This window comes from Typopeltis vanoorti, chromosome 13 (assembly GCF_054136105.1).
Source record: "Typopeltis vanoorti isolate ZY-2024b chromosome 13, IOZ_Tvanoo_1.0, whole genome shotgun sequence".
NCBI classification, from domain to species: Eukaryota; Metazoa; Arthropoda; class Arachnida; order Uropygi; family Thelyphonidae; genus Typopeltis; species Typopeltis vanoorti.
The window spans coordinates 58,000,544-58,027,809 of record NC_143561.1 but is presented as its reverse complement, the minus strand read 5'-3'; the positions used below and the strand labels follow the sequence as shown (position 1 = coordinate 58,027,809).

Below are 27,266 nucleotides of genomic sequence, written 5' to 3'. Positions count from 1 at the left end.
TCGTTTATTTCGTGCTTATGACTGCATAAGAAGACTTATCTAAAACGAATGTCTAGCTGGAATGTTTATGTATTATAATGCAAAAATATTTGAAAGAAAGATCTTATTAATTGAATCCCTGTATGAAATAGAAGAAATTAATCATGTTAATAGAAAAATGTTCCTTCATAGCGTGTCGTGAAATTATTTATGCTTGTGAGGTGTGCTGTGACATGAAAAAGGTTGGGAAGCACTGCATTAGAGGATAGAGCGCAAAGGAGATTCAATGCTCTCTTAGATGATGAATGTGTGCAAGGGTTTTCTGTCAAAGATGAGTTGCAAGAATCTGGTTTCTGTTGATACTGGAATAATAGTTTGTCCAATTCTTAATACAGGATCTGAAAAAAGAGTAGAGTTTTGGCAGAACTATATACAAACAGTTTTTTCTGCTGAAAACCTGAACCCATTATTAAGAGCCCATGAAGAGACATAATGGATTGTTTGTTGAAGTTGTCTTTCAATTACCCTCATTTAAGAGAGTAACAGTAAATTGTAAAGCCATCAATATATATAGAGAGAGAGCATTGCCCACAGGGGGAGGAAGCTGTTTAGTGATTGAGTTAACTTTGATAGCAAAAAAAGTGTCACACTTAAGACAGAGCCTTGGGGAACACCCTGTTCTTGATAATATGGCTGAGGTAGTGTACTTTTCACTCTGACTTGGAAAGCTCATCTGCACAGGAAGTTTTAAATAAATACAGGAATGTATCCTCTGAGACCTAGGTTATAGAGGTCTTTTAATATGCTGTATCTCCAGACTGTCACAAGTTTTTTTTCCATGTCAAAGAACACTGAAACCAGATGTTGTTACTTCAGGAATGCATCTCTTATACAAGTTTCTAAATGGACCAAATGGTCCAAAGTTGAATGATTTCTATGAAAGTACTGGAGAGAATATTGTTGTTTTCTAAATACCAGAGAAGTATGGTATTAACCATTTTCTCTAATAATACCTTAGAAAGGCAGCTAGTTAGTCAGAGCAATAGGTCAATAATTCTTTGCTCATGTTGAATTATTTCAACACTGGCAAAGACGTATGCCAAGAATCCAGAAACTCTTTAAGTGTTCTGTTGTATATTAAGAGGAGATCCATTGAGATGTTTTATCATTTCATAATGGATATAATCAGGACCTAGTGTACTAGGGAGAAGATAGTAAAAGAGCTCTTTTTTTAGTCCATTAATAGAAAAAAATATCTGCTGTTTCTCTTGTTGCTCTCTCAATATTAAAAATCTAGGAAGTTTGAAACTGTTGCTGAGATTCTAGCAAAAATTTCTTCCAAAGTGTCTGCAATAGCTTTAACACATATGGTATAAGGTATTCTGTATCTACCTTTCATTTTCCAGATTTTATTCCATACAACTTTTGCACTGGGTGACTGATTGTTTGATTAATTGATGAAGTAAACTGGATCCAAGATTGTTTTTGACTCTAACGTCCCACGTAACATGCTTTAGCCTGAGGATGCTTAAAAGCTATTAAGGTTGATGTGGTGGGGTATCTATGAAATATATCCCATGCTCTGTATTAATCTTTTTTAGCTGCCTGACACTAGGTTCCACCAAGGCTTTGGCTAGAGTGGAAATCAAGATGATGTTTTTGGAATTGAGGCTGCTGCTACCTGGACAGTGCAGTCTGTTACTTTACTGCTTCATTGATAGGTGTTCGATTGACTGTATCAAATATATCTCATGCTCTGAGTTTTTGAAAAATGGGAAAAAGTATTCCAGTCAGCATGGTCCACTTTCCATATGGGCACCTGTGTAGGAGAACATGGTTCATGTGAAGACGTACAAATAATAAGAAAACGATCACTTCTGTAGATGTTGTCTTCAACATCCCATGTGGAAAAATGGCAGGGAGCAGATTGTAAGATCGATTGCAGAATGTGAGTGGGTAGGTCATATGGAAGAAAGAAGTGAGTGTATTATTCAAAAGGGAGAGGTCATTATTGTCAAGGATTCACTCAGTGATACGACCTCATCCATTTGTGTTGGCATTATCCCCATAGACTGCTATGCCCATTAAAGTCTCCCAGAAGAAGATAAGATTATCTAAAATAAGATTATCAAGATCAGTTTCATTTAACTCAGCACCTATATATTCGGTATACTGTAATAAAAAATCCCATGGATAGACGAATCACTACTACTTCCAGAGCATAATTAAGCTGGACATGATGGAAAGGAGTATGACTGCCCACTAGGACAGCTATTTCTTCATGAGCAGGACCACGTTGCCTACACAACAGAGAAATTCCTTAAGGTAGGGTCCTAAATATGTTTCCTGCAGCAAAATTTTCATATCATTGATAATCTGGTGGAACTCATGACAGTTCCATTGTAAAAAGTTTCCCGTTGTTTTGGCTTTGTGGACTTGTCCAGTTTTTGGGAGGTTGAAGATCTACCTTTGTCAGGTTTATATTTATCAACTCTTCCTCTGGTAAAATATTTAATAAATCTGATGTGCCACGATTAGTTGGCCATTTGTCTAGAACAATTTTATAAATGTTTTACAAATGGAGATGTGAATACTGGTCAGCTAATTGTAAGCAAATATCAGGATTATTTAATCCACTTTTGATCATTTTCAATAAGTCACCGAGACTGGGAATACTTCTGATTGGAAGCCTGCAAGAGTAGCTCATCACATAAAGTGGAATAACTTAAAAATTAATTTGGAATCATATCCAGAATATTCTTGAAATGAATGCAGGGCACAGTACAGCATGGTTTCATTAAGGAGAGATTGGTTATGACAAATCTGCTAATTTTTAGACTAAGAATAGTCAGTCTTTTCATTCTCAAGTCAATATCTTGCTTAAAAAACTTCATTAACATTAATACTTTTCTTTCCTATTTTATTATGATATTATATTACTATATATTAACATTATTTTTACAAGTAATTATGTGAAAATGATAACTAAATTTTTTAACTATTAATTAAAATAGGTGTAGCAGTGTACAGTGGAAAGTGGTCACACATTTGCACAAAAGATCATTACTAGTTGACACCATTTAATAACCATCTCTAGGAATGCTACTCACCATTTAATAAGAAACATCAATTCCCCACTTGCATCTGTAGCACCAATAATTCTTTCTGGATCTAGTCCACGATCAAATCCCTGAGGTCTATTATCATCCTAAATAATTAAGCAATTATATCTAATTAGCAGTTATAATAATGGCAATCTCAACCTATTAATAATTTACTACCTTCAAAGGAGCCTGGGGAAGGGGGGAGAAACAGTAATGGATATGGGAGCAATGAAGGCAAAACATTAAAGAAATCTATACCAATATGATAATACTTTTCTAACAATTTTATATTATTAATACATACAATGCTCAAAACTTCTGATTTTAAGAGTTGCCTTGCAAATAGTTTTAACCATAAAATAACTCAGATAAGAAACAATAAAGTAATGAAGCTCACATCAGATTTCTTCTTCTTCTTTTGAGCATTTACTTCAGAATCATCGGTACCATTTAGTTTTCTTTTTTTTTCTGAAGAATCTTTTAACTTTTCTTCATATTCAGCAATAAGTTCAGGACATCCAAGATTTCCTTCAGGCTCCCAAGTGTTTTCTGACCTAACACACACACACACAAAAAAAATCAATATTAATATTATTTTTTTTAATATAGGGCCTAAAAACCTTTAACATGGCACAGCTGATAATATTTAATGAGGATATTGGACATCAATCGTCATTTTATAACGAAATAAAAGAAATGTTTAGAAGTTTACCACTGAATTTAATGAGAATAAACTTTCAGCATACAAGGTACCATGCACCACATAAGACAACAAACTCTGCACAGTGCACTAATGAAAGATGATTATGCAAACTCATGGGCAGAGTTGTCTTTTAAATAGTGCAAACCAAGACAACTCCTATGCCAAAGGTTTATTCTCATGATGAAAGATGTCCTCATTAAATATTATCAGTGCTAATAAAACGTTTGTGAAAATAACTGAACCATTAAAAAAATCCATCTTTATAACTGATATATTGATATGCATTTATCTCATGAATAATTCTTATGGAAAGGTAAGCAATATAAATACATATATTTAACATAAATACTTACTGTAAAAGAAACAAAAATGTTTTCTTGGAGTTAATACTTATTCACTTTCTAATAATGGAAGTTGTGTTTCAAAAATTAGCAGCTTTAATACATTAAATTTCCAATAGGCAAATAAACGTGTTTTGTTCATTAGTGCCAGGAATTCTAGCAATCAACTATAAATGCATATAATAATGGAATGCAATTTATTCTATCTATTAGCATCACTAATAGTTTAACTGATTAACAGAAATACCTTCCACCTAAAAAATGTAGCTGCTTTTTAAGAGAATTAAATCAATGTTTCTTAATACCAGGCCAATTCATATCAGTGGGCTCAATCCATGACATGGTTAGGTTGGAAGCAAAATCCAAGATTAGTGGTTTTTAAATATTTTCATCAGGTCATAACTAAAATTAAATTCTTACTTGTCAGAATTTCATTCTTTCTCAGTGAGGAAATTAATACATATGTTAGAAAGTATATTACATTTGCCAAGAAATTATATTTTTGTTTTAATCGTTTTACCAAAACATAAACTAAGCTTCTTTGCTTATGCTTGGTTAAAAGGATTAAAACAAGAATATACTGCATTATTATTATTACGTGAAACCTCCAGGAAGTCCAAAGACTTATCGAGGAAGGGCACTTACTCTACGGCTCTCTGTCTCCACCACTCAATCCACCAACTACAATGAACAGCAACTGCACCAATGCCATCCACTGCCCACCACTGGCATTTTCACAGACAATCACAAACATCCATGCTCACAGCGGGATTCAAACCTGCAGTCTTTTAGCTGGAGAGCGGATACGCTAACCACTCGGCCAACCAGGCTGGCTATATATCTTGTCATGTATATAATGTGTTTTAATAGAATTTTCATTCATTCACTGTATACCGTTTGTGGATGACAATTTCTCTCACTCTACACACACACACACACACACACACACACACACACACACACACACACACACACACACACACACACACACACACACACAGTCATCCCTTGACTTACATCCGGGTTCCATTCCATCCGGCAGGACATAAGTCGAGTCAAACATAAGTCAGTACATTAAATCAACAGAGTTATAGGGGTTAGGGACTTAACCGTAATAAGTATACAGTAAAACCTCGATATAACGGACTAATTCAAGCGAGGGGATGTCCATTAAATCTGAAAGTCCGTTATATAATAAAGTAGATTTTCCGAATGTAGGTCTATAAAACACGAACATACATAAACCATTCACTACGACAAACAAATGCACACTACTGGGCATGGCTTAGTGTACGTCGGAACATCAGCCGACATGCACTAAAACTGCCGCAGAAAGTCACGCCACGCAACAAAAGAACCAATTACAGCGCGATTACTGTGATCACGTGCCAATCATTTCCCGAACATGTTTTATGAGCGGTGACTCATTTATGCCGGCTAAAGTATTACAGTGTTTTTTCCAACATATGATGGCCTATTCGCCAAAATTTGTTAAAAATAACAGGAAATTAATAACAAAAATAACCTGTTAATTTAATTATAAGCAAATCTTAGTTAAAAGCATTTTAAAATTAGCAGGGTGTTAATTTTCACGTGACATACGGACTGGAAATTTTGTCTGTTAAATCGAGGGTTTGCCGTACTGTCATTTTAATTTTTAAACCTTATTATAAAACTGTACTGTGTTACTGCCACTATAAAACTGGAGAATAATCACCCAAATCTTCCTCCGCAATCACATCTTCATTACCCTTCCTGTGTGAACAATCTGTGGCTCTTCTAATGTAATCTTTGTTGTTTTTTTAAATGAAAATGTCCAATATACTTTTCTTATTCCTCTTCTTTTCATCATAAATTTTTTCAAAGCAATCAAACGCATCATGTACTTTCGTTTCTATTATTAAGTAGCGTTCAACATTGGGGTCCATGTCTTCAGCCATTTTGAGAACATCGCTAACTGCAAAGAACATTTCTGCAAGACCCTTCACTGTAAATTAATTACCTCTCCCTGTTTCTCTTTTTCCTCTTCCTTTTCTCGTTTTTCCTTTTCTGCAACAGTTGTTCCTCGAGTTCCACCAATTCTTCATTGGTCAACTCTTCAGGGAAATTTTCAATGAGTTGAATTATGTTGTCATCATTCACGAGATGCAGATTGTTTGCTAGGCCCACTATTACAAACTTCCAAAATCATGCACAAACCTTTTTAATGTCTTTTTCCATATGCCACTCATATATTGAGAGCTCACTTCGTCCCAAGCCACAGCAATATTTTTAATAGCATGATAAATATGGAATGTTTTCCAGAATTGCATGAGACTTTGGCCATTTTCTTCAGTAGCGGAAATGACTTGTGAAGAAGTTCTCCGTAGATAATAAGCCTTAAACACGGCAAGAACCTCTCTGATCCATCAGTCAGATCAACGAAATAGTATTTGGAGGGAGAAACATGACCTTGGAGAAACTTGGTGAAGATCACCACTATAAGACGTATGACCTGGAGCATTATCTAGAATTAATAAAAATTTAAATTCTACATTTTCTTTCACACAATAGCTTTTTATTTCACTCGCATAACAGTTGATTAAGGCATCCTCAAACCATTTTTGAGTCATCCATGACTTCCTATTGTTCTGATAATGAACTGGGAGTATGCTTCCTAATGTTTCTGAAGATTCATGGATTCTCACTGTGCCGTATCACAAATGGTTTCAGTTTATATCCAGCCACATTACCCATAACAGAATCGTAATACAGGCATTATGAGCTTTGAAACTAGGTAGAGATTTTAGCTTTTTGTGGATGAATGTCTGCTCGAGCATTTTTTTCCAAAACAAGGACGTCTCATCCATATTAAATATTTCCTGTGGCAAATAATTTTCCTCTGTAATAATTTTACCCAATTTTCCCACAGACTCCTTGGCAGCCTTCTCAGCACTTGCAGATTCCCACATTTTCACATTATGCAGCGCTAAACGCTGTTTGAATCTCATGAACCAACCAGAGGAAGCGTTGATTCGTAGTCGGGTTCTGCTTTCTCCTTCAACATGTTGAAGAGACTTAGTGCCTTAGTGGCTATGGTCACAGTGCTAAGGGGTATGTGCTTTTGGTTCAGGTCCTCTATCCATGATGCAAGTAGCTTTTCCACATCACTAATAGGACCTTGTCGTTGCTTCGTCACTATTGTCGATTTAATGGAAGCAGATCATTTCACAGCCTCTACGATTTTATCCTTATTTTTCAAAATGGTCGTCACTGTAGAATGAAACCATTCGAAGTCATGTGCGATCACATCGACGGGCTTACCAGCTTCATGTTGCTTTATAACTTGCGACTTCTTTTCAAGATCAATTGCTCACCTCTTTTTCTGTGATTCTTCACTAGGTTTTTTGATTGTGTGTGTAGGGGCCATGTTGCACAAAATATCGCAAAATATTTAACGATAAATACACAAATAACATTTCTCAAACACAAAATCAACAGAGGAACTGTTGGAGACACGTGCCGATTGCTGAGGGAGGTTGCCTTTGAAAGCACTGTTGCCACTATGAATGCTTTACCTTACGCTCGCTTGCGTCTTGTTCGAAAGTACAGCCGAAAATGTTATCTATTCCCTTATGGCATCATGGACGTATCTTCGAGAGGACATAAGTCGAGGGATGACTGTATATATATCCTATCCTTCTCCTCCGTTTAGGATGGGGTTACTGGCGTATTAATGCAGCCGGTTCGCCACTCCTCTGCTGTATCCCCCCTAAGGACAATATTAATGACTGTATCCGTGTGTTCACGGGACCGGTTTGCCTGTTTGTGGGATGAAAAACCCCAGATAAACCGGGAGAAAAACGCTGCTGTCCATGCCCAAGACTGGCTAACTTGGCTATGACTGAGGAAGACCCTTAAGCTCTTCACGTTGTCGACGAGAATCAAACCTAGGACACTCCTTCCCCAGGCATATGGTTGTGAAGAGCATAGCCACTAGGCTAACTGCACAGACATATATATGTATATATATATACACACACATATACAAATAAATGCCATGTATGGGCTGGGATCGTTGATATTCCTCTTTAAAGAGCTCTCAATGCAAAAAATCTGTTCCTCACACTCCTACTAACCATGCTCTTACGCAACTTCCACAGATAGTCCCTAGTTCACTGACTATATGTCATATATTGAAAACTTTCACTTGCATCAATTTTATAAAGCCTCTTTAATATCTTAAAAGTTTCTATCATGTTACCTCTTCTCTGCCTATCAACTAAACTTTGTAACTCACAAACCTTTAACCTATCCTCATAGGGAGTATTCCACAGACCTGTCACCATCTTGGTCACTCGTCTGAATCCTCTCTATCACCTTCTGGTCTCGCAGTAGTCAAGATGTGGCCGAATCAGAGCCTTACAAAGAGGGATAATAGCTTCCCTATCTTTACTTGTTAGCATGTTTTTCAACATCCAAGTAATCATGTAGTAAAATTTTTTTCCATCTGCAGACACTCAAAATGTCTGAATCCAAAGCACCGATTTCCATCCCTTCAGCAGAATCATAATCAAACTTAACTCTCTTTGAATTCAGGAAATGAACAAGTGAAGTCCAAATAATACATACACACACATACGTAATATGATTAATAAATACAGGTGGTCCACAACTTACATAAATTTGGACTTATGCAAGTTATCTTGAAAGGGCTATGGGAAAAAAAAAATCATGGACATGAAAATGAAATAATTGTCTAAGTTTTAACTTACTAATAAGTTGCAAACGTAAGTTTCTGTGGGAAGTTTTCAGTACTGAGACCACATTATGTAAATAAAGAGTTTAATAAAAAAAAGCAATTAAATCCCAACAAGTTTCATAAGTCACAAGACTTACATCATCAGGGGTACTGGTAAGTTTTATACAACAAAAGCCTATTAACAATTAATTACACATATTAGATGTTTTTGATAACTTCACAACTGTTACATATAATTGATAAACCAGAATACAAACAGTAAATTTGTTACTGCATGTGTGTTGGAACATTGCTAGTTGTTTCTATCATGTTCTGTGGTATCACGCATGTTATATCCTAGGTCCCTGGCAGTTAAATTTTTGATGAAAGCAGACCATACTTGATGTAAAATTAAGCCTTGATTTTATTGCATTGTATAGGGATCCTAAGAAAATGCAAGGCTTCTTTAAATTTTCTTGTAAAACAGTTAAGATCAATATATGACATTTTTGTTTGTTGCCAAAGTACTTGATGGCCTGGCCTGTAGTGATTGTGTTGAATGCCAGGCCTGATTCCTGCTCTCTTCTTTTTTTAAATGTCTTTTATGCATTCAGACATGCAGATCTCTCCTGACTTCCTGTTTGGTCTACATAACAAATGAGCAATGAATCTCATAAACGCTTGCTTTTTCATGGGGTGACGTAGAGGTTTTTGGTGGATGTAGGAATCCTGAGATTTTTTTGTAGAGGTAAAAAAGCCACTTTTATGCTGTACTTGCAGAGCAATGCAGCCACTTTGTCTGTGACATTTTTGATGTAAGGCAGCATGATTGCATTCTTGAAATCTTGTCTAAGTAAGGGAGTTGCAGGAGATGTATTAAGAATTTTTTTTTGTTCATCTTTGGTTCATAACCATTAAGTGCAAGGTTTCTGTTTCAGGTAGTGCAATTCTTCACTCCTTTTAATTGATGTGCTTGATATATTGCATGCTCTGTCTTGTAAAGTTTTAATTATGCCTATCTTTTGTAATTGATGGTGGTGTGAAGTAGCATTTAAAAATCGTCCCGTTGTGGTAGGTTTTCTATACACAGAAAAGAAATAATCATTTGTAAAAAAATAGTTTACATTTTATTGAAAAAGTAAAGGATATAAAGAACCTTCAGACATTTTAGCAAGTTCAAATGTAGTCAGTCTCTTCAAGAAATAATCTTCAATTTCTTTCTTTCTCGAAAGAACTTTCAAGAAATAATCCTTTTTTCTCTCTTAGTTTACTTCAACAAGGAACGATAATTTTTTGTGCTGTTCTAGTTCAAGAGTGAATTTTATACAGAGAGTTGCAAGTTGTTCAGATAATCTTTGAAAGCAATCAACTCATCCACCTTTCCTGACCAAACGACAAAAATATCATCGATGTAATGTAACCAAAATTTTGGTTTCTTCTGATAGTTTTTTAAATGTCTTTTAATTTGAAATTTTCAAAATTTTCCATAAACAGGTTGGCTAAGGCTGGAGAAAGGAGGAAAACCCATGGCAAGTCCTTTTTGTTCTCAATATTTGTCTTGAAATATGAAAAAAGTGTTTTTTCCATACAGTGTTTGAATAGGCCTACAGTGTCTGGTGGGAAAAGATTAAAAAGTAGATCCACTACATTTGAACTTGCTAAGATGTCTGAAAATATAAATAATAGTTTATATTTTATTTTTCAATAAAATGTAAACTATTTTTTTACAAATGATTTTGTTTTTCCTTTGTGTGGTGATATCAGATTTGACAGATATTTTGCTAAGTTTGATCAGAGAATCTCTACAAGTTATCAAATGCGATCCAAAGTTAAAAATAAAATTGAAAAAGAATAACTTCATATATTACAACATGAAAGTATCCATTTGCTATTGGTATTTTTTATTTATTTTTGTTAAACTAACGAATCACCTGATATAGGGATCATTCTGCGAACCAACTCGAAAGCAGCTAGTGTAATAAAAAATCTATTATGTGTAGCTATTTTTTGCACTTGATTCATAGCCATATTAGTCATATAATGATATTATATTCAAGAAAAACACAAATCAATGTATAAAATGACGAATGATATATTTATTGTAGTCATTAAATAGTTTCATTAATTTGTAATAAAATTTTACTTATCATCTGTATGATACAATACTCATTTTGTTAAAATTAAAAATGACACACTTTTCTGTTTCAGAAAACTGTCTATAAATTTCAATTTATGAAACATCTCAAGTATCAAAACAGGGAAGATAGGAAAATTCCCAGGGGAGAAACCCTAGTCCTGCCATACATGTTTAGAAATTTTCAAAATTGATTTTTGTGTCACTACAAGTGTTAAAAACATCTTTACTATAAGTTTCCCTTGCTATGTACATATGCAATGCTCTTGAACGTTACATTTCTGTAACATAGTGGCTTTTTCATCATGCAATTTTCTGGATTTTTTTTAACGAGATGCGTTTAATATTAATATGAAGGAAAAAGAAACTGAAGGATGGATCTTAATGCCTCATGGTCTAAAAAATCCAAAGAGAAATAGGTGATGCTTTCAGCCTGTTATGAAAAACTTTATGAAGAGAAGAAAGAAAGAACAAAGCCACTGCTCAGCCATCTGTTGATAATTTCGCATGGAAGGTTGAATGGCCAAATCAATTATTTTTCTTTTCTCATACTATTAATACTTTATTATATTACTTTCCATTAATGATGATTAGATTACATACTGAAATCTAATCTGAGTGCATCCTGTGAATGAAACTAGTGAAAATAATCCTTAAAAACACGTTAATACAAAGTTGCAGTGTTGTGTCATAATTACATTAAAGTGCCTTCTTTCCCAATGTAAAAGATTTTGAGGTTCTTACACTCAAGCAAAACACCCACAACTCTGCATGAAGGAACCAGGAGTATATAAAATCCATTGCTCTTGTAGCATTTGCTATATAGGCTAGACATGACAGTCAGGAGAGATACATGTCTGAACAAGTAAAGGATGTTGATAAGAAAAGAACAAACTAAGATTAGCCTTCCACACAACAAATACAGGCCACCAAGTAGTTTGACAAAAACAGTAGCAAAAGAAATCTAATTAGTTCATACCTGTTTTTCTGTGAAAGCAAAAAGATAATTTGTGAGCAACTTTTCTTAAGAAAGAATGTATTTCTTCTTTCAAATCTTATCTGGAATATCAGTCCTCTATTTCCTTGAAATACAAAGATAATTTTAACATTCCCTTTTTCCTTGTGGAAACTTCTTCCTTATCCTTAAACACAAAAATAATTCACCCCTTTCAGGTTTATAGTGCTTAATTAGAATATGTTCTGCATAACCTACAAAAGGAACTCTGTTGCTTTGGAAGAAACTATATAACAAATGAATTTAAAAGAAATTCATTTGTTAACTTCGGAATAACTGTTTGTTCCTCTCAAAACACCCTTTTCTACCTTTTTTTGGCTTAAGAATTCCTTTAAACTATTTCTCTCCCCTAAACTTCGAACTTTTCAGAATGTCGTCTCTGTTCTGATCCATGCAACAGCTGTTCTATTATTCTCTCACACTAATTTTAAAATGTAGGTCTTGTTTTAGCAATTTACTTGCATTCTATGATAAGGGAGAATCAGAGAAGTGATATTCTTGGACTTTGCAAAAGCGTTTGATGATTACCACATGATAAGTTGGTGTGCAAGCTGAGAGGATGGGAATAGAGTATATTGGTTAGATTTTTGGAGAATGGCTCTCTGAATGATACCAGCAAGTTGTGTACGATGAGCAATGTCTCAAAAAAGGAGGGTAACCAGTGACATGCCACAGGATTTTGTTCTTGAGCCCCTGATGTTTAACTTATTTGTAAATGAGGATCGTCAGTTGTTTGCTGATGATGCAAAGTTGGGGAGAATTCTAAGTAGTATTGCTGATGTTAAATCCCTTCAGGAAGATTTGAATACACTTTTGACTTGGATAAAGGAGTGGGATTGTAGTTTTAATATTAATAAGTGCAAGGTATTACATTTTGAGGGCAGAAATATAAGGCTGTGTACTATATTAGCAGTGCTGTATACTGCAGGAAGCAGATGGGATTCGAGATTTGGGAGTGATGGTTGACAGTAGACTGAAGTTTAGAGGGCATATTGTATATGTTGCAAAGACTGCACATCATAGTTCTGCTATGATAAGAAGTACTCTAATATGTAGAGATAAGGAAGTGGTTGTGCCATTGTATAAAGCACTGATCAGGCCACACTGAACTATTGTGCTCAGATTTGGTCACCTGGTTTTCAATGTGATGTGGAGAGGATCCAGAGAAGAGTGTGAATAAGACAATATCAGAACTTTGAAATGCTGGCTATGGAGAGAGAGAGAGAGAGAGATGGATTGCAGAGTTTGGTGGAAAAGAGGGAGGTGTTTAAGTTGATGAGAGGATTTTATCGGATTAATCCAGAGGCCATCCTTGGAAGTTATGTAAGAGTGTGGTGAAGAGAGGTGTAAGGAGTAGATTTTTTACATGGAGAATTATCAGTGAATGAAATGCATTACCAGAATGTGTTGTCAGTTGAATGAACCTCCCACAATGAGTCTGCCAACTCCATGGAGGGTGTGATAATAATAGTAATAATAATTCAACCTCCTCTTCAGAAGTATAAACTTCATACAAGCTGAATACTAGTGGCACGGCAAGTAACAAGGCAGTGATGTGAAAGTCACTTGTTCTTTAATGGCATGAAAACATCATCAAAACTCAAAGGAAGTGAAACTAGCAGAAAATTACAGAAATAGAAGGCTGACATAGGGGTGCTTAAGGGTCAAAGCTGTATAACTGAGAGGAGACCTCCACATAGCCTTTAAAGGAATGCGGAGAACCGACCAGGGCTTCTGACCTAATGTCCAATCCTCACCTTCTCGTGGTGCACCCTGTTGGGTATCTACTTTGATACTGAACGAACGAGGATGGGCTGGCAATTTGGGATTTAGCCGACCAAATTGTATTCTTATTGGTTAAACCAAAATAAAAAATGATGGTACAACATGACAAAATTTCATGCCGGCTGGGGCGTCGCCCGGTTAAACAAGGCCCCCGTTGTTTTCGCCAGGGAACCAGGGCGAACAGCGAAAAGTCAGCTACTGGAACAAATCTGAAAACAAACCCCAACTCAACATCACCAGAGTTAAAGATCGGTACTATCAACGTAAGAAGCCTGAATGGCAAAGAAATGGAGCTAGCTGAGGAATTAGATAAGTACCAGATCGACATAATAGGGGTGACTGAAACAAAAAAGACCAAAACTGGTGAGATCTTTCTGAGCAATAAATACAAAATGTTATATTCAGGCAATAACAATCAAGGAAAAGAAGGAGTAGCCATAGTATTCAACACAAAATACGAGGCTAATCTTCTTGAATGGCAGTCAGTCTCAAGTAGAGTAATGTGGGCAAATATGAGAATGGGGAACTGGACAATGAGACTTATTTGTGCCTATGGTCCCACAGAAGGTTCTACTAAGGTAGAAGTGGAGGAATTTTTTGAGGCTTTAGAAAAAGCAACTGACACAATGAAAAAGGAAAAGTTGGTCCTTGTTGGGGATCTAAATAGTAGAGTAGGAAATGATTGTGAGACATACAAAAATATTTTGGGAAAATTTGGAGAAAAGAGCAAAGCTAATAATAATGGCAAATATCTGTTGGATTTCTGCTCAGGACATGGACTGGTTATTACTAACACCATGTTCCAACATAAAAATGTGCACAAATTCACATGGAGAGAAGAGGCTAGGAATAAGAAAAGTCTCATTGACTATGTTATTGTTGATAGTGATGTTTTCTCCCTGGTGCAGGACACCAGAGTGTACAGAGGATTTGAAATTGGAAGTGATCACTATTTAGTCTTGAGCAGGATAAAATTGAATTTCATATTGAAAAGAATAACATGTAAGAAAGTTTTAAAGCGAATAAAAGTTGAGCAGCTCTCATGTGTAAACTGTAGACTAAAATACAGAAATATTATTGAAAAGAAAATGAAAGAGTTTGAGAACAGGAATCAAACCTTGGAGATTCAGTGGCAAACTCTGAAGGAAACATTGATTGATTCTGCCAGAGAGGCATGTGGTGAGGTTGTGTGCAAAGATAAAAAAATCAGAACTCCCTGGTGGACACAGGAAGTTAAAGAGGCAGTGAAGGAAAAGAAGAAAGCATATCAAAAGTTCCTGGCAAATAAGTCAGCTTTTACTCTTACAGAATACAGAGACAAATGTAAGAAAGCTAAACAGTGTGTAAAACTAGCTAAACAAAAGTCATGGGAGGACTTTGGCAAGAATATAGAAAATAAATATCAAGAAGGTGGCAAAATATTCTGGAGGTTGTTGAAGAAGCTTAGGAATGGAGGAAAGAGTGCTGTGAAAGGAATTAGAGATGATAAAGGTGAAATGAAAACAGGAGAAAAAGATATCCTTGAAGTATGGAGTAATTACTTTGAAAAACTGCTAAATGAAACAAGCAGTGATGACAGCACAGTGATAAAAAACACTGACCAGGCATGCAGTCAGGAATACATATCTATACTTGAAGTAGAAAAAGCCATCAAAGGCTTGAAATGTGGAAAGGCAGCAGGAGTAGATGATATTCGACCAGAAATGCTGAAGTATGGTGGTATAAGAGTCTTACAGTGGTTGCACTGCATAGTTCAGAAAGCCTGGACAGAGGGACGAATTCCCGATGATTGGAGTAGAGCTCTCATAGTACCCATATATAAAAAGGGAAATAAAACTGAATGTGAGAATTACAGAGGTATTTCCCTACTGAGTGTTCCTGGCAAGATCTATGCAAGTATACTTGAGAAACGGTTGAGAAGAATTGTGGAAGAAAAGCTTGGTGAAGAACAAGCTGGATTCAGGCCAAATAGAGGCTGTCAGGATCAGATCTTCACTTTACGACAAATAGTCGAGAAAGCATGGGAATATAACAAAGATCTGTATTTAAGTTTTGTCGATTTGGAAAAGGCATATGACAAGGTGCCAAGAGAGAATCTATTCAATACGCTGCAGTTATATGGTGTCAATGGGGCATTATATCAAGCAATACTTAGTCTTTATTTGAGTTGTGAGTCAGCAGTTAGAATTGAAGGAAGTACAGGAAGATGGTTTAATGTTAAATCTGGTGTGAGACAAGGATGTACATTATCCCCTCTGTTATTCATTATCTATATGGATCACATTATGAAGGAATGTGGTATTAAACCTGATATCAAAATTGGAGATGTTAATGTCAGCTCTTTGCTTTATGCGGATGATGTTATACTTCTAAATAAATCCGCTACAAGTCTGCAAGATTCTCTGACTAAATTGAATAGCTGTTGTAATAGATATGGTATGAAGGTCAGCAATAAAAAGACAAAGACAATGAAAATAGGCAGAATCATTGAAAATGTCAACTGTGTTGTGAATGGAGAACCTGTGGAACAAGTAAAACATTTCAGCTACTTAGGCACAATTTTTACTGAAGATGGTAAACTAAATATAGAAATAGACAACAGAATCAGCAAAGCTGGTATCGTGGGAAGTCAATTGAATAAATTCATATGGAATAAGAAAGAAATTAGTCGGAACACTAAATTAGCTGTATACAAGACTGTGTTCAAACCAATTTTAACTTATGGATATGAGAGCTGGGTCAGAAGTAAAACACTTGACCAAAGACTAGAGACCGCAGATATGAGAGTCCTGAGAAAGATTAGAGGCGTGAACAGATGGCATCAATGGCAATATCATATTAAAAATGAGGATATTAGGAAAGAACTTGACATTGTCAGCATCCAGGAATGCGTTAGCAGAGCTAATCTCAGATGGTATGGTCACTTAAATAGAATGGGAGAGGAAAGATTAGCAAAACAAGTGTTCTCTGCCAGGTTGGCAGGAAAACGACCCAGAGGAAGACCAAGATATAGGTGGATTGATACGGTACAAAGTGCCTTAGACGATAGAAATATAAGATCTGATAATGTTGGAGTCTTGACAAGTAACAGACTGATTTGGAGGAAAATTGTAGATAGGAAGTTAGTAATGATGTAAATTTTTCATATAGTACTATCATATCCTGTACACCCCTTGAGGGTACATGGCAGGAATTTGATGATGATGATGATGATGATGAAGGCTGACATAATTGGAGTTATTGAAAGAGAGACAAAAACAGATGAGATTCTTCTAAACAGCCAATACAAGATGTAATATTCAGGCAACAATGATCAAATAAAGGAAGGAAAAGCCATAGTATTGAACACTAAACAAGACGATACTTGAATAGGAGGCAATTTCAAGTGATGCAGGCAAGCATTAAAATGGGAATTGTCCATTGAGATTTATCACACCAATGGTCAACAGAAGATTCTACTAAGGAAGAAGTGGAGAAATTTCTGAAGTGATTAGAGAAGGAGATGACATACAAAAAAAAAAAAAAAAGGAAAAAAAAAGGTGGTTTTTGTTGAAGCTTTCAGAGCAGAGTATAAAATGAATACCAGAAAACCAGAAAGAGGGAAAAGAGCAAAACTAAACATCCATTGGATTTCTATTCAGGACATGAACTAGTCATTACTAATGTAATGTTCCAAGTGTGCACAAATTCATATAAATAAAAAGACATAAGAATTATGAAAGTCTCATTACCGATGTTATTGTCGACAATATAATCATGCTAGTTCACAAAAGAATACCATATAAGGTATAAGAGATGTTAAAGGTGATGTAAAAACTGAAGATATTCTAGATGTCTGGAATGATTAACGCAAATGACTGCTAAAAGGAAATGTGAAAAAAAAAAAAAAAGGTATCAAAAACCTGAGATGTGGAAAGGCAGCTGAAGTAGATGATATGCCACCAAGCGGTTGCACTGCATAATTCAGAGGACCTGGGAAGGTCAGATTCCAGATAATTGGAGTGGAGCTTAGACTACTTATCTATAAAAAGGTAAATAGAACAATGTGAGCGTTTGAGTGTTTTGAGCATTCCGGGATTTTGCAAACATACTTGGGAAGAGATAGATCTGGGTTAAGTTTAAATGGAGATTTTCAGGATCATATTTTTACTTTATGAAAAATAGCTGAGAAATAGTGGGAAAATAACAAGAATCTGTATTTAAGTTTTGTAGATCTAGGAAGGCAAGGTGTTAAAAGAAAAGCTGTTAAAAAACTCTACAATTATATGGTGTAATTGTGACATTATATTGGACAATACAGAGTCTACATTTCAGTTGTAAGTCAATAGTTAGAAGTGAAAGAGACAAGGGAGGTACAGGGAGGTGGTTTGAAGTAAAATCAGGTGCGAGTCTTTCACTCACACCTAGGAAAGAAAACACTGTGAGAATTACAGATAATCTCCCTACTGGGAAGACTCTGTATTTGACAAAACTTGACTAATTCTTTAATCAGTGAAACTCACAACCAAATCAGCAGAAAAACAGAAGTCACTGCTGTCAATTTAACTAACAGCCAGTCAAACCATGCTCCTAAAGTCTACTTTAGAAATAGAATGGTAAAATACAATAGTATCCCAAAGTACAGTCTGCCCACAGTTGAGAGAACCATAGTGCCAAAAAGAGTCAATTCATGTTGAAGGGGAGAAAAGAATAAGGGATGTATGAATTTGTCACCAACATGCGAAATCACATGCTCTATACATAAAATTTTCCAACTGTTATATATGCAAAATAGTTACCACTTTAAAAACTAGAATGTTCATAAAATAAAAGCTAATTTTCTGAAATATAATAATACACACTCACTCCACAAAACAGACTGATTGTCCTATTATCGGAATGAATTTGCCTTCTGCCATGTGAATAAGTGTTGAGGGTTCTCTCATCTGTGGGCGAACTATAACTTGGAGTAACTTTTGACAGATCTTTAACTTTCAAAGATCATTTGACAAAGACTGCTATCATCATTGTCATCATCATCATCAAATTTCTGACATGTACCCTCAAGGGGTATACAGGATATGATAGTACTACATGAAAAATTTCTTGTAGTACTTGCATTCAGCTCACGCTAGTATTCGCCGATACTTTTATAGTTTTTTATATTATATTCGGCATGAAAATCTCTGATTCCAATCTTTGAGTTTCTTATTCGGTTTTAAAACAATGTGGGATCTAACATCCCCTTAATTTAATTAATGTTTATATCGCCGAAATGAAGCCTGTTGGCTCTTTATATTTAAGTAACTTAATGGGTGCACCTTTTTGGACAACTCGTATGCAGAGTATATAAGTTCTTTTCGCTATACCCTTTGGTATTAATAATTTGGTCTAGCTACTCACTGATGAAGCCTTAATAAAGGCTGAAACCGGTCTGGGTAGTGACCTCCCTACCATAATGTAATAACAGCATACATTTCCTAGGAAATATGTTTTTACATTATGGTAAATACCAAAGAATAGTGATCAGAACTTTCCCCACCTTTGCAACGAGTTGCCCGTGTTTGTACTACGTTTTAGGACTACTTGCATTCAGCTCACGCTAGTATTCGCCGATACTTTTATAGTTTTTTATACTATATTCGGCATGAAACTCTCTGATTCCAATCTTTGAGTTTCTTATTCGGTTTTAAAACAATGTGGGATCTAATATCCTCTTAATTTAAGGATTAAACTAAATTTATTATAGTCTACCTAAGTGGGGAAAAAAAAAGAAAAAAACTTCCAAAAAACAAACTAGTCTATAATTATCCATAGTTATGAGCCACACTTATGAAATAAATAACCTCTGCAAACATAATAAATCAACAGATATTTTTTAGTAGCATATAGTCAAATAATTTGATAGGGATCAAATATAATTTTACTCATAATCAGAAATAATGAAGGTAACTGAGGAGAAGAGCACTTGGTATTTTTGGTTAGAGATTAATAAATTACAGTAAGATACATAACAATACTAACTCGGGATATCCTTTCCATTTCAAGAAATATTCGACAGCTCCATGCCTAATTCTCTTATCTAAAATTTTTTCCACAACATATTCATCTGGTTCTGCCTCTACAGATGGCGGAGTCATTTCTTTGATGGTCTTCTTCTTTCCCATACTTTTAATAAAACAAAGAAAAAATTAATATTCAGATGACATCCTGTTAAGTACTAGCAGTATTAAAATAATAATCTTAAAAAAAAAAGTCGATAGATTTTATATCTATTGAGTTGAACAGACAAAGATCCTTTATTATCTGATTTTATGTATTTGGCCAATGAATTCTCTTAGAAAAACCTGGCTTAATTTACTCTTGTCACAGAATAAGAACTATCCAAAGGTGAATGAAACAAACCTTCATCTATGCTAAATAATGGATTCGCAATATAACCCACACAAATTTTATAACAAGTATACATTTTAATATTTAAAAAAAAAATAGTGCCACAGACTGTATGGCATAATATTAAAAAAAAAAGAAATGCACATCACTTAAGTGGACGTTATCTAATGAATAATCAAAAAAAATCACAGTAAGGAAATTTCATGATCATCAAGCAACTGAAACCACTTCTACCTTCCCACTCTGCCCCACAACTTTATCTAACTTGTTTTTGGCATTTTAATAAAGAATATGCATACCCCCCCCACTGCAAATTACACTTTAATAAAAAAAAAACATGAAAACATTTAACAAAAAATTTAGATGAAAAATTATTTTTTGAAGCCTGCTGAAAAGCAAAAAAATAATTATACATATATAAATACAATTATCCACTGCATTTAAAAAGCTGAAAATTATAACAAACATTTACATGCAAAACCGCCAAACAATGACCTTGATATTATATGCTTCCCATTCCCACTTTTTCTCCAGGTGTGTAATAGGTAAACATTCACTAATTAAAAAAATTTCTAAAATCACTAAAATTTACTTTTAAAAATAAATATCTTCTATTCACACATAAGGTGAAAGAAAAAGTTGAAGATTTGTTCTTGCTCTGTCTTTGAATCAAACTTGGAACACACAGAAATATGACCAATACATAAACTTGTCAAAAGTGGGATTTAGTAAACTCGAAGAAAAAAAAAAAAAACACTGAGTGTCCATTTCTGTGTCATATTTTATATGGTATGACACCTGGTTTCACTTCTTGACTCCCAAGTGCATGCTCTCCCCTCCAATATGTAGGTAAGCAAACCTCTCCTATGAGATCATAAAAATTAATACTTGTTGAATAGGCATTAACAAATTTTATTTGTTTCAAAGCAAAGCATGCTTCAGAAACATGTCAAATTTGTTTGACTTATTAATATCAACTTTCTACTTTAAAAGCAAAGCATACACTAAAAAATAAAAAAAAAATCATTTTTATTTTAGTTAGTATTACATTACTTAACAGATGTACTATGAAAAGCCCATATATTTATCATAGATATACAATGCACTTCGAAATTAACAAAGAAGCAAAGAGTAACAATGATAAAATGCAAAATGTTTCTATCAGGACAAAAACTTTTCTAAAAGGGACTGAAGACATTATCTTGAGATAGTCAGGTTAGATTGTATGATTAGTGTCTAGGGCTAATCCTCAAAAGTCAAACAATGAAACACTGCTGAAGGTGATGTTCAGGCCACCACATTGTGGAGTATGAAAATTTCAAGTGCACTCTACAGCAACCAAATCCTTTGCCTACACCCTCATACTGGTAAGCCCATTAGTAGCAGCACTGAATATATCCCACACCAAAGGGCATTAAACCAAAAGACCAGAGTAAACTAACATAAGCATGCATCAAGGTTAGTGTCACAACCCTCAGAAGAAATGCCAAACCTCATTGCAAGTTTGGTGTTTTCTGTGAGGGGTGTGACATTTAGATGGTAGATGAATTGTACCAGCCAGCATGATATCATCACCACTTTACTTAATGGATGCTTGAAATGATATTTTCAGAGGAAAATATATGCACATGTGCCATCTTTGAGAATTAAAAAGTCAACAGTTGTGCTTAAAAAAACCACACATTATTTTCCCCCATTTCTTCTAGTTGCAATTTGAATAATGTTTTCCAAGTTATATATCAAACAAATATTTATTTCTTTCAAGAATAATTTGCAGACTATCTACCACAGAGCATATTTGTAATACTTTAGGAGGCTTTTGAGTGAGTAAGAGTGACAGAGAGAGAGTGTGTGTGTGTGTGTGAGTGAGTGAGCACGCGAGCGAGCAGAACTTAGTAGAAAATCCATTATTCCATGTCTCTTAGAATTTCAACTCAAACAACCATGAAAAACAAAGCAATGAGAAATTAGTTACATACATATCCCCAAAGGCATTCTCGATTCATTTTCATCTTCAGTCTACCAAACCATAGCCACGTTTGCTAACAGAAACTCAAATTTCAACTTCCTTCAAGCACCAGACTGCCCAATTGTGCATATTTTCCTCTAAAAATATCATGTCAGAGTTTCCAACTTAGAATCTCTTTTTTTGGCTAAAAAATCTCTGTACCCCATTGTATCAAATTCATCAGCTTTCTCCATTACTCTCCTAATGTCACCAACCATTTTGAAATTTTTGATTCCTTATCTTTAAATGTTGATTCTATTCAATCCAACTTTTCAAATAGAAATTTTCAAATTTCAATTCAAATTCTGGAGATTTCAAAATATTCACAACTCTATTTTTCCTTTCACAACTGCACTGATCTAACAAATAAAGATGCTAGAACATTCACCATTACCTGTAATCATAAATAAAGTGTTCACACCTACCAGAATGCCAGATAATCCTCATTACTCTCCAAACCTTCTCCTGACTAATGACCCTTCCAAGTACTGTATATTGTGGATGTTGTATATTCTCTAGCAATTCAGGCCACAATCTAATGCTAATTTCTTCTCTAGGAATCAACATTCAGTCACTCTCATCCTGGTGTTATCTAGATTACAAAAATGCTAAGCAGGATGATCTTTGTGACTTCTGCTTATTTCCTTTGTCTTCTGATCCAAAGATTTGCACTGAAGCAAGAGTATGAAATATTAATTCCCCATTCTACTTATCCAAAATTCTCATATGTTATCAAAGTCTTGGTTTTCCAAGCAGTGTGCCAAAGTTGTACAAAAGAAGAACCAGGCATATCATAATTGGATTTCAATGAAATATTCACCTTCTCAGTTGCAAGCATATAAATTACCAATTGATCAAAAACTTATTCTGAAATTGCTGAAAGCAGAAACATTGCATCACATCCAAATGGCCATCATGCTTTCAGATTTCTTGCAAAACCTTTTATTCCTCCTACTCCATTGATATGTCTAGCAACATGGGAATCAGCCAATATTTAATTCACTAATGAAAAGGAGTAACAATATTTTCTAAATGGAGAAAACCACTCAACTTCTATGGTACTTAGAAGCCACAGAACGAATACACAGTCATATGGATTCTGCCATTGTCTGTTGACAGAGGGATCTTCTTGCTTATGTCATCATCATCATTGGACAAATGCCATGGAGTTTGGGAAATCTCAAGTGGTTTCTCTTAACATTTCTAAGGCATTTTATAAAGATTCATTCAAATGCTTCTTCATATCATCATCATACGTATCAAGGATTTAGGCCTGTTCGGGCCTAAGAGGTCATCGTTGAATCGTTTAAGAGCACGTCCTGGTTTTCTTTTTCCTAATGGCTTGTACTTTAAGACTTGTTTTGGTAATCTTTCTGTTTTCATTCTTTGAACGTGTTCCATCCATTTATGTTTATATTTTTTAATTTTTTCTATTACTGGTTCTTGGTTTAATTCTTTCATAATTTCTTCATTTCTTTTGTGATCAAATAGGGTATACTTTGCAGTTTTTCTCATAAACTTCATTTCTGCTGTTATTAATCTTTGTTTGTCTTTTTGTTTTATTGTCCAGATTTCGCTTCCATACAATAAGACTGGTAGGGCTAATGTATTGTATACTTTTAGTCTGGTATGTTTTTGAACTAGGTTTGGTTTAAATATAGAGTTAATTACACCTGTTATTTTTAAATATTTTGCAATTTTTGCGTTTATATCGTTTTCACTTTCATATGTGATTATACATCCTAGGTAGTTAATGAATTCACCTGTTCTAAGATCTTGTTATCTATTACTATTTTAATTCTTGCTGGATCTTGTCCTTTAAAAGCCATGGTTTTTGATTTTTCTGTTGATATTATCATACCATAATCTCTGGCTATCTCATTTAGATCTAAAATGGCTTTCTGTAAGTTATCTTCAGAACTTGTAATTATTATTTGGTCGTCAGCAAAAAGGAGGCTGTTTAAGTTCACTGTAGAAGAAAGGTTAATTCCTTGATGTAAATTTTTATTCCATTTAAGTAAATATTAAAAAGAGTTGCTGATCCCTGTCGGACCCCTTGGTTTATCTCTCTCGTATATGATAGCTCGTGATTTAATCTTATTTGTATTTGATTATTTTCATATATGCTTGTGATAGCTTTTAGGATATTATTTGGTATTTGTCTTTCTTTTAATATGTTAAATAATATGTTTCTTTTAACTTTGTCAAATGCTTTTTCAAAGTCAATAAATGCAATATGTGTTTCTAAATTGTATTCTCTTCTTTTCTCTATTATTAGTTTTAGGCAAAAGGCCGGGTCTATACATGATCGTCCTTTTCTAAATCCATTCTGTACTTCTAAAATAAAGTTTTTGGAATATTTCATTAGTTTGCAATTTAAGATTCTGCTATATATTTTGTAACAGGAATTTAGTATACAGATACCGCTATAGTTTTTAGGGTCGTCTCTATTACCTTTTTTAAAGATAGGAATCACAATTGCTTTTTTCCATTCTATTGGGGGGATACCGGTTGAATAAATTTTGTTTTAAAATAATAAGAGTCTTTGAATCTTGTTCCTGCATATTTATATAGTTCTGAACCGAGCTTATCTTCTCCAGGTGATTTTCCGTTTCTTGTTTCTTTCAGGCTGATTTCTAATTCTTCTTTAGTTATTTCATTTTCATTAATTGTTTGCCAGTTGTCTTTTTTAAAATATTTGTCTGTCCACAATTCTGTGTAGTAATTTAGAAATTCTTCTAATTTCAATTCGGTCTTTAATTTTATGTTTTCTTTGGTATTTGGTATTTCAGAATCTTATATACATTGGGTCTTATTTTATATAAATCATGTTCTAAATTAGAAACAAATCTGTTCCATGATTCTCTCTGTCTTTTTTTGACTTCTCTTTTAGCTATGGCTCTTATTCTTTTATATTCTATTTCATCTTCTAATCTTTTACTGCTTAACCATTTGTGATAGGCTTCTTTTTTCTTTTTGATTATTTCTTTGATTGTATCATCCCAGATCTTCAGTTTTTTCCTTTTATTGAATTTTTTGGTCTTTCTTAAGCTTTCATTTGCTGCTGCATTTAGTATCGTTTTTATATTAAGCCATTCTATTTCTATTTCTTCATTTTGTTTTATTTTATCTAGATATTGGTTAATTCTTTGTTCATATAGCCATTTACATTTGTGTCATTCAATAGTCTAGTTTTATAAAAAAATGTTTCAAATTTTCTTTCTGTTCTTGTTACTTGTAGCCATTTAGGTAGTAATCTTAATTTTATTTTAACAAGAAAGTGGTCACTGCTTATTTCATATCCTCTGTGAACTCTAACATCTAGTAAAAATTTTGATGTCTTTTCATTTAATATAAAATAATCTAATATTGATTTCCATCCTCTTGCTGTCGAAGTATATTTATGTATGTCTTTATGTTTATAGAAGGAATTCATTATTTTTAGGTTATTATAAACTACAAAGTCAAAGCCTCTTCATATAGTATTATTATTATTATGTGACATCTCCAGGGAGTCCAAAGACTCATCGAGGGAGAGTGTGCCAACAGCATCGAACGATTGATTCCCTTCCAACTACTAACCACGCTCAAACTTGCTATTCTGTAATTGGATTGTCAGCCTTCTATCCCCGCACATCCTTCTTATACCAATCTGATACGTGACAGGAAGAAGAAACTAACAGCACATTAGTGCTGTACAAAAATCTACAGATATTTTTCTTGAAGACTGTAGTTGTTGGAAGCAACTTTGTAAGAAGGAGAAATGGAGTCACCTCTGTTCGTTTGCTGGACTGAAAAGAGATGGTGGCAGTTGCTGCTCTTGTTTTAACAGCCCCAAAAGAAAGTGGAAGAATGATAGTTGTCAGTTCAATTGAGTACTGAACATGGAGGTACCTGAAATAGTACAATTATGAGATAGTAGTAAAAGATAGTGAGGAAGTGATCATCTATCAGCCAAATTGCACTCCTCTGAAGGGCATCAAGAATTTTTAGCTATGTTTTGAGTGCACAACACCAAATGTATGAAAAATAAACATTCTAAGGATTGGTGAAAGGTAGTGTCCTGAGCAAAAAGGAATGCCTAGTGTTTTTTTTTTTTTAAAAAGAGGCTGAGGAAGCTACTGATGCATCATGCCAGGAGTGGTTGAAGTCAGTCCAAGGAATGAGACCTGTTCCTGTGTGGTGATTTGTGTATTACCCTTGGTAATACACAAATCACCACACAGGAACAAAGGGTGAGTAAATTGAAGATCCTTTTATGAGAAAAAAGGTAAGATTATTTTTTCTGGTAGCACTGAAGGTGACCAGGTTATCCTTGCCCCATCAAAGAACAGTATTTAACACACTGGTTTCAGATGCTCTTTAAGCTTGAGATGCCTGAGCAGCATGATTTGTCAAATGAGACTGATGAATGAGGTGTACTATTGTCACGAAAGTTGTCAATATGATTAGTAATTGAGATAGGTCATTTATGTATGAGAGAACACCTGAACATACTGCAACAAATTTTGGTTTCACCTAGGTTTGTCCTTCTATATCAAGGACTTTTTTGCAGATGGCTGCAAATCCAATACACAGTGCCTCTAAATGATGCACCACAGCACAGCTGTGTGTCATTAGAAGACAGAAGTATGCTGCAGAATATTTACAAATCTGAATTTGTTTCACTGGTAATTAGTTGTCAATTGGTCATATACCTAGTCTTGTAACTAACAGTGAAATATAAAGTAAATATAGCATTTTATTTATAAACATTCAGTGATAAACAGATGCATTTATATATATATATATATATTTTTTTTTTCATTTGAAAAGTGTCAACACATAAAACATAATCCAACATGAAATTTCAGTAAATGTATCACTATGTAGGTCAACCAAAAATTATGTTTTTCCAATTACAAACTGAGTTTCCAACTCAAAAAGTTTATGTGAATTATGTGCCAGGAAGAGTATAATTCTTCTTCCAAGCCCCTTTTTATGACCATCTTTGGTCTCCCCTATTTGTCTTCATGTTTCTCTGTTAAAAATCTCTCAATGCTAACATTTTCCAACCATCTGGTCATCCAAGCTTGCATATTCCTTTTTGTATAGGTGCCACTGTA

At 34.5% G+C, this 27,266-nt stretch overlaps 1 protein-coding gene across 2 annotated transcripts in view; it reads right to left on the bottom strand.

The window, feature by feature from the left end:
- Positions 1 to 27,266, bottom strand: part of LOC150100188 (chromobox protein homolog 3-like) — an 80,696-nt gene that overhangs the window by 17,320 nt on the left and 36,110 nt on the right. For both annotated transcript variants that reach the window (XM_090402406.1, XM_090402407.1), the window contains exons 3-5: positions 19,785 to 19,928; positions 3,481 to 3,637; positions 3,090 to 3,187 (exon numbers count right to left, since the gene is read on the bottom strand). In XM_090402406.1, the coding sequence (XP_090258532.1) occupies positions 3,090 to 3,187; positions 3,481 to 3,637; positions 19,785 to 19,928 (399 nt within the window). The remainder of the gene's footprint in view (positions 1 to 3,089; positions 3,188 to 3,480; positions 3,638 to 19,784; positions 19,929 to 27,266) is intronic.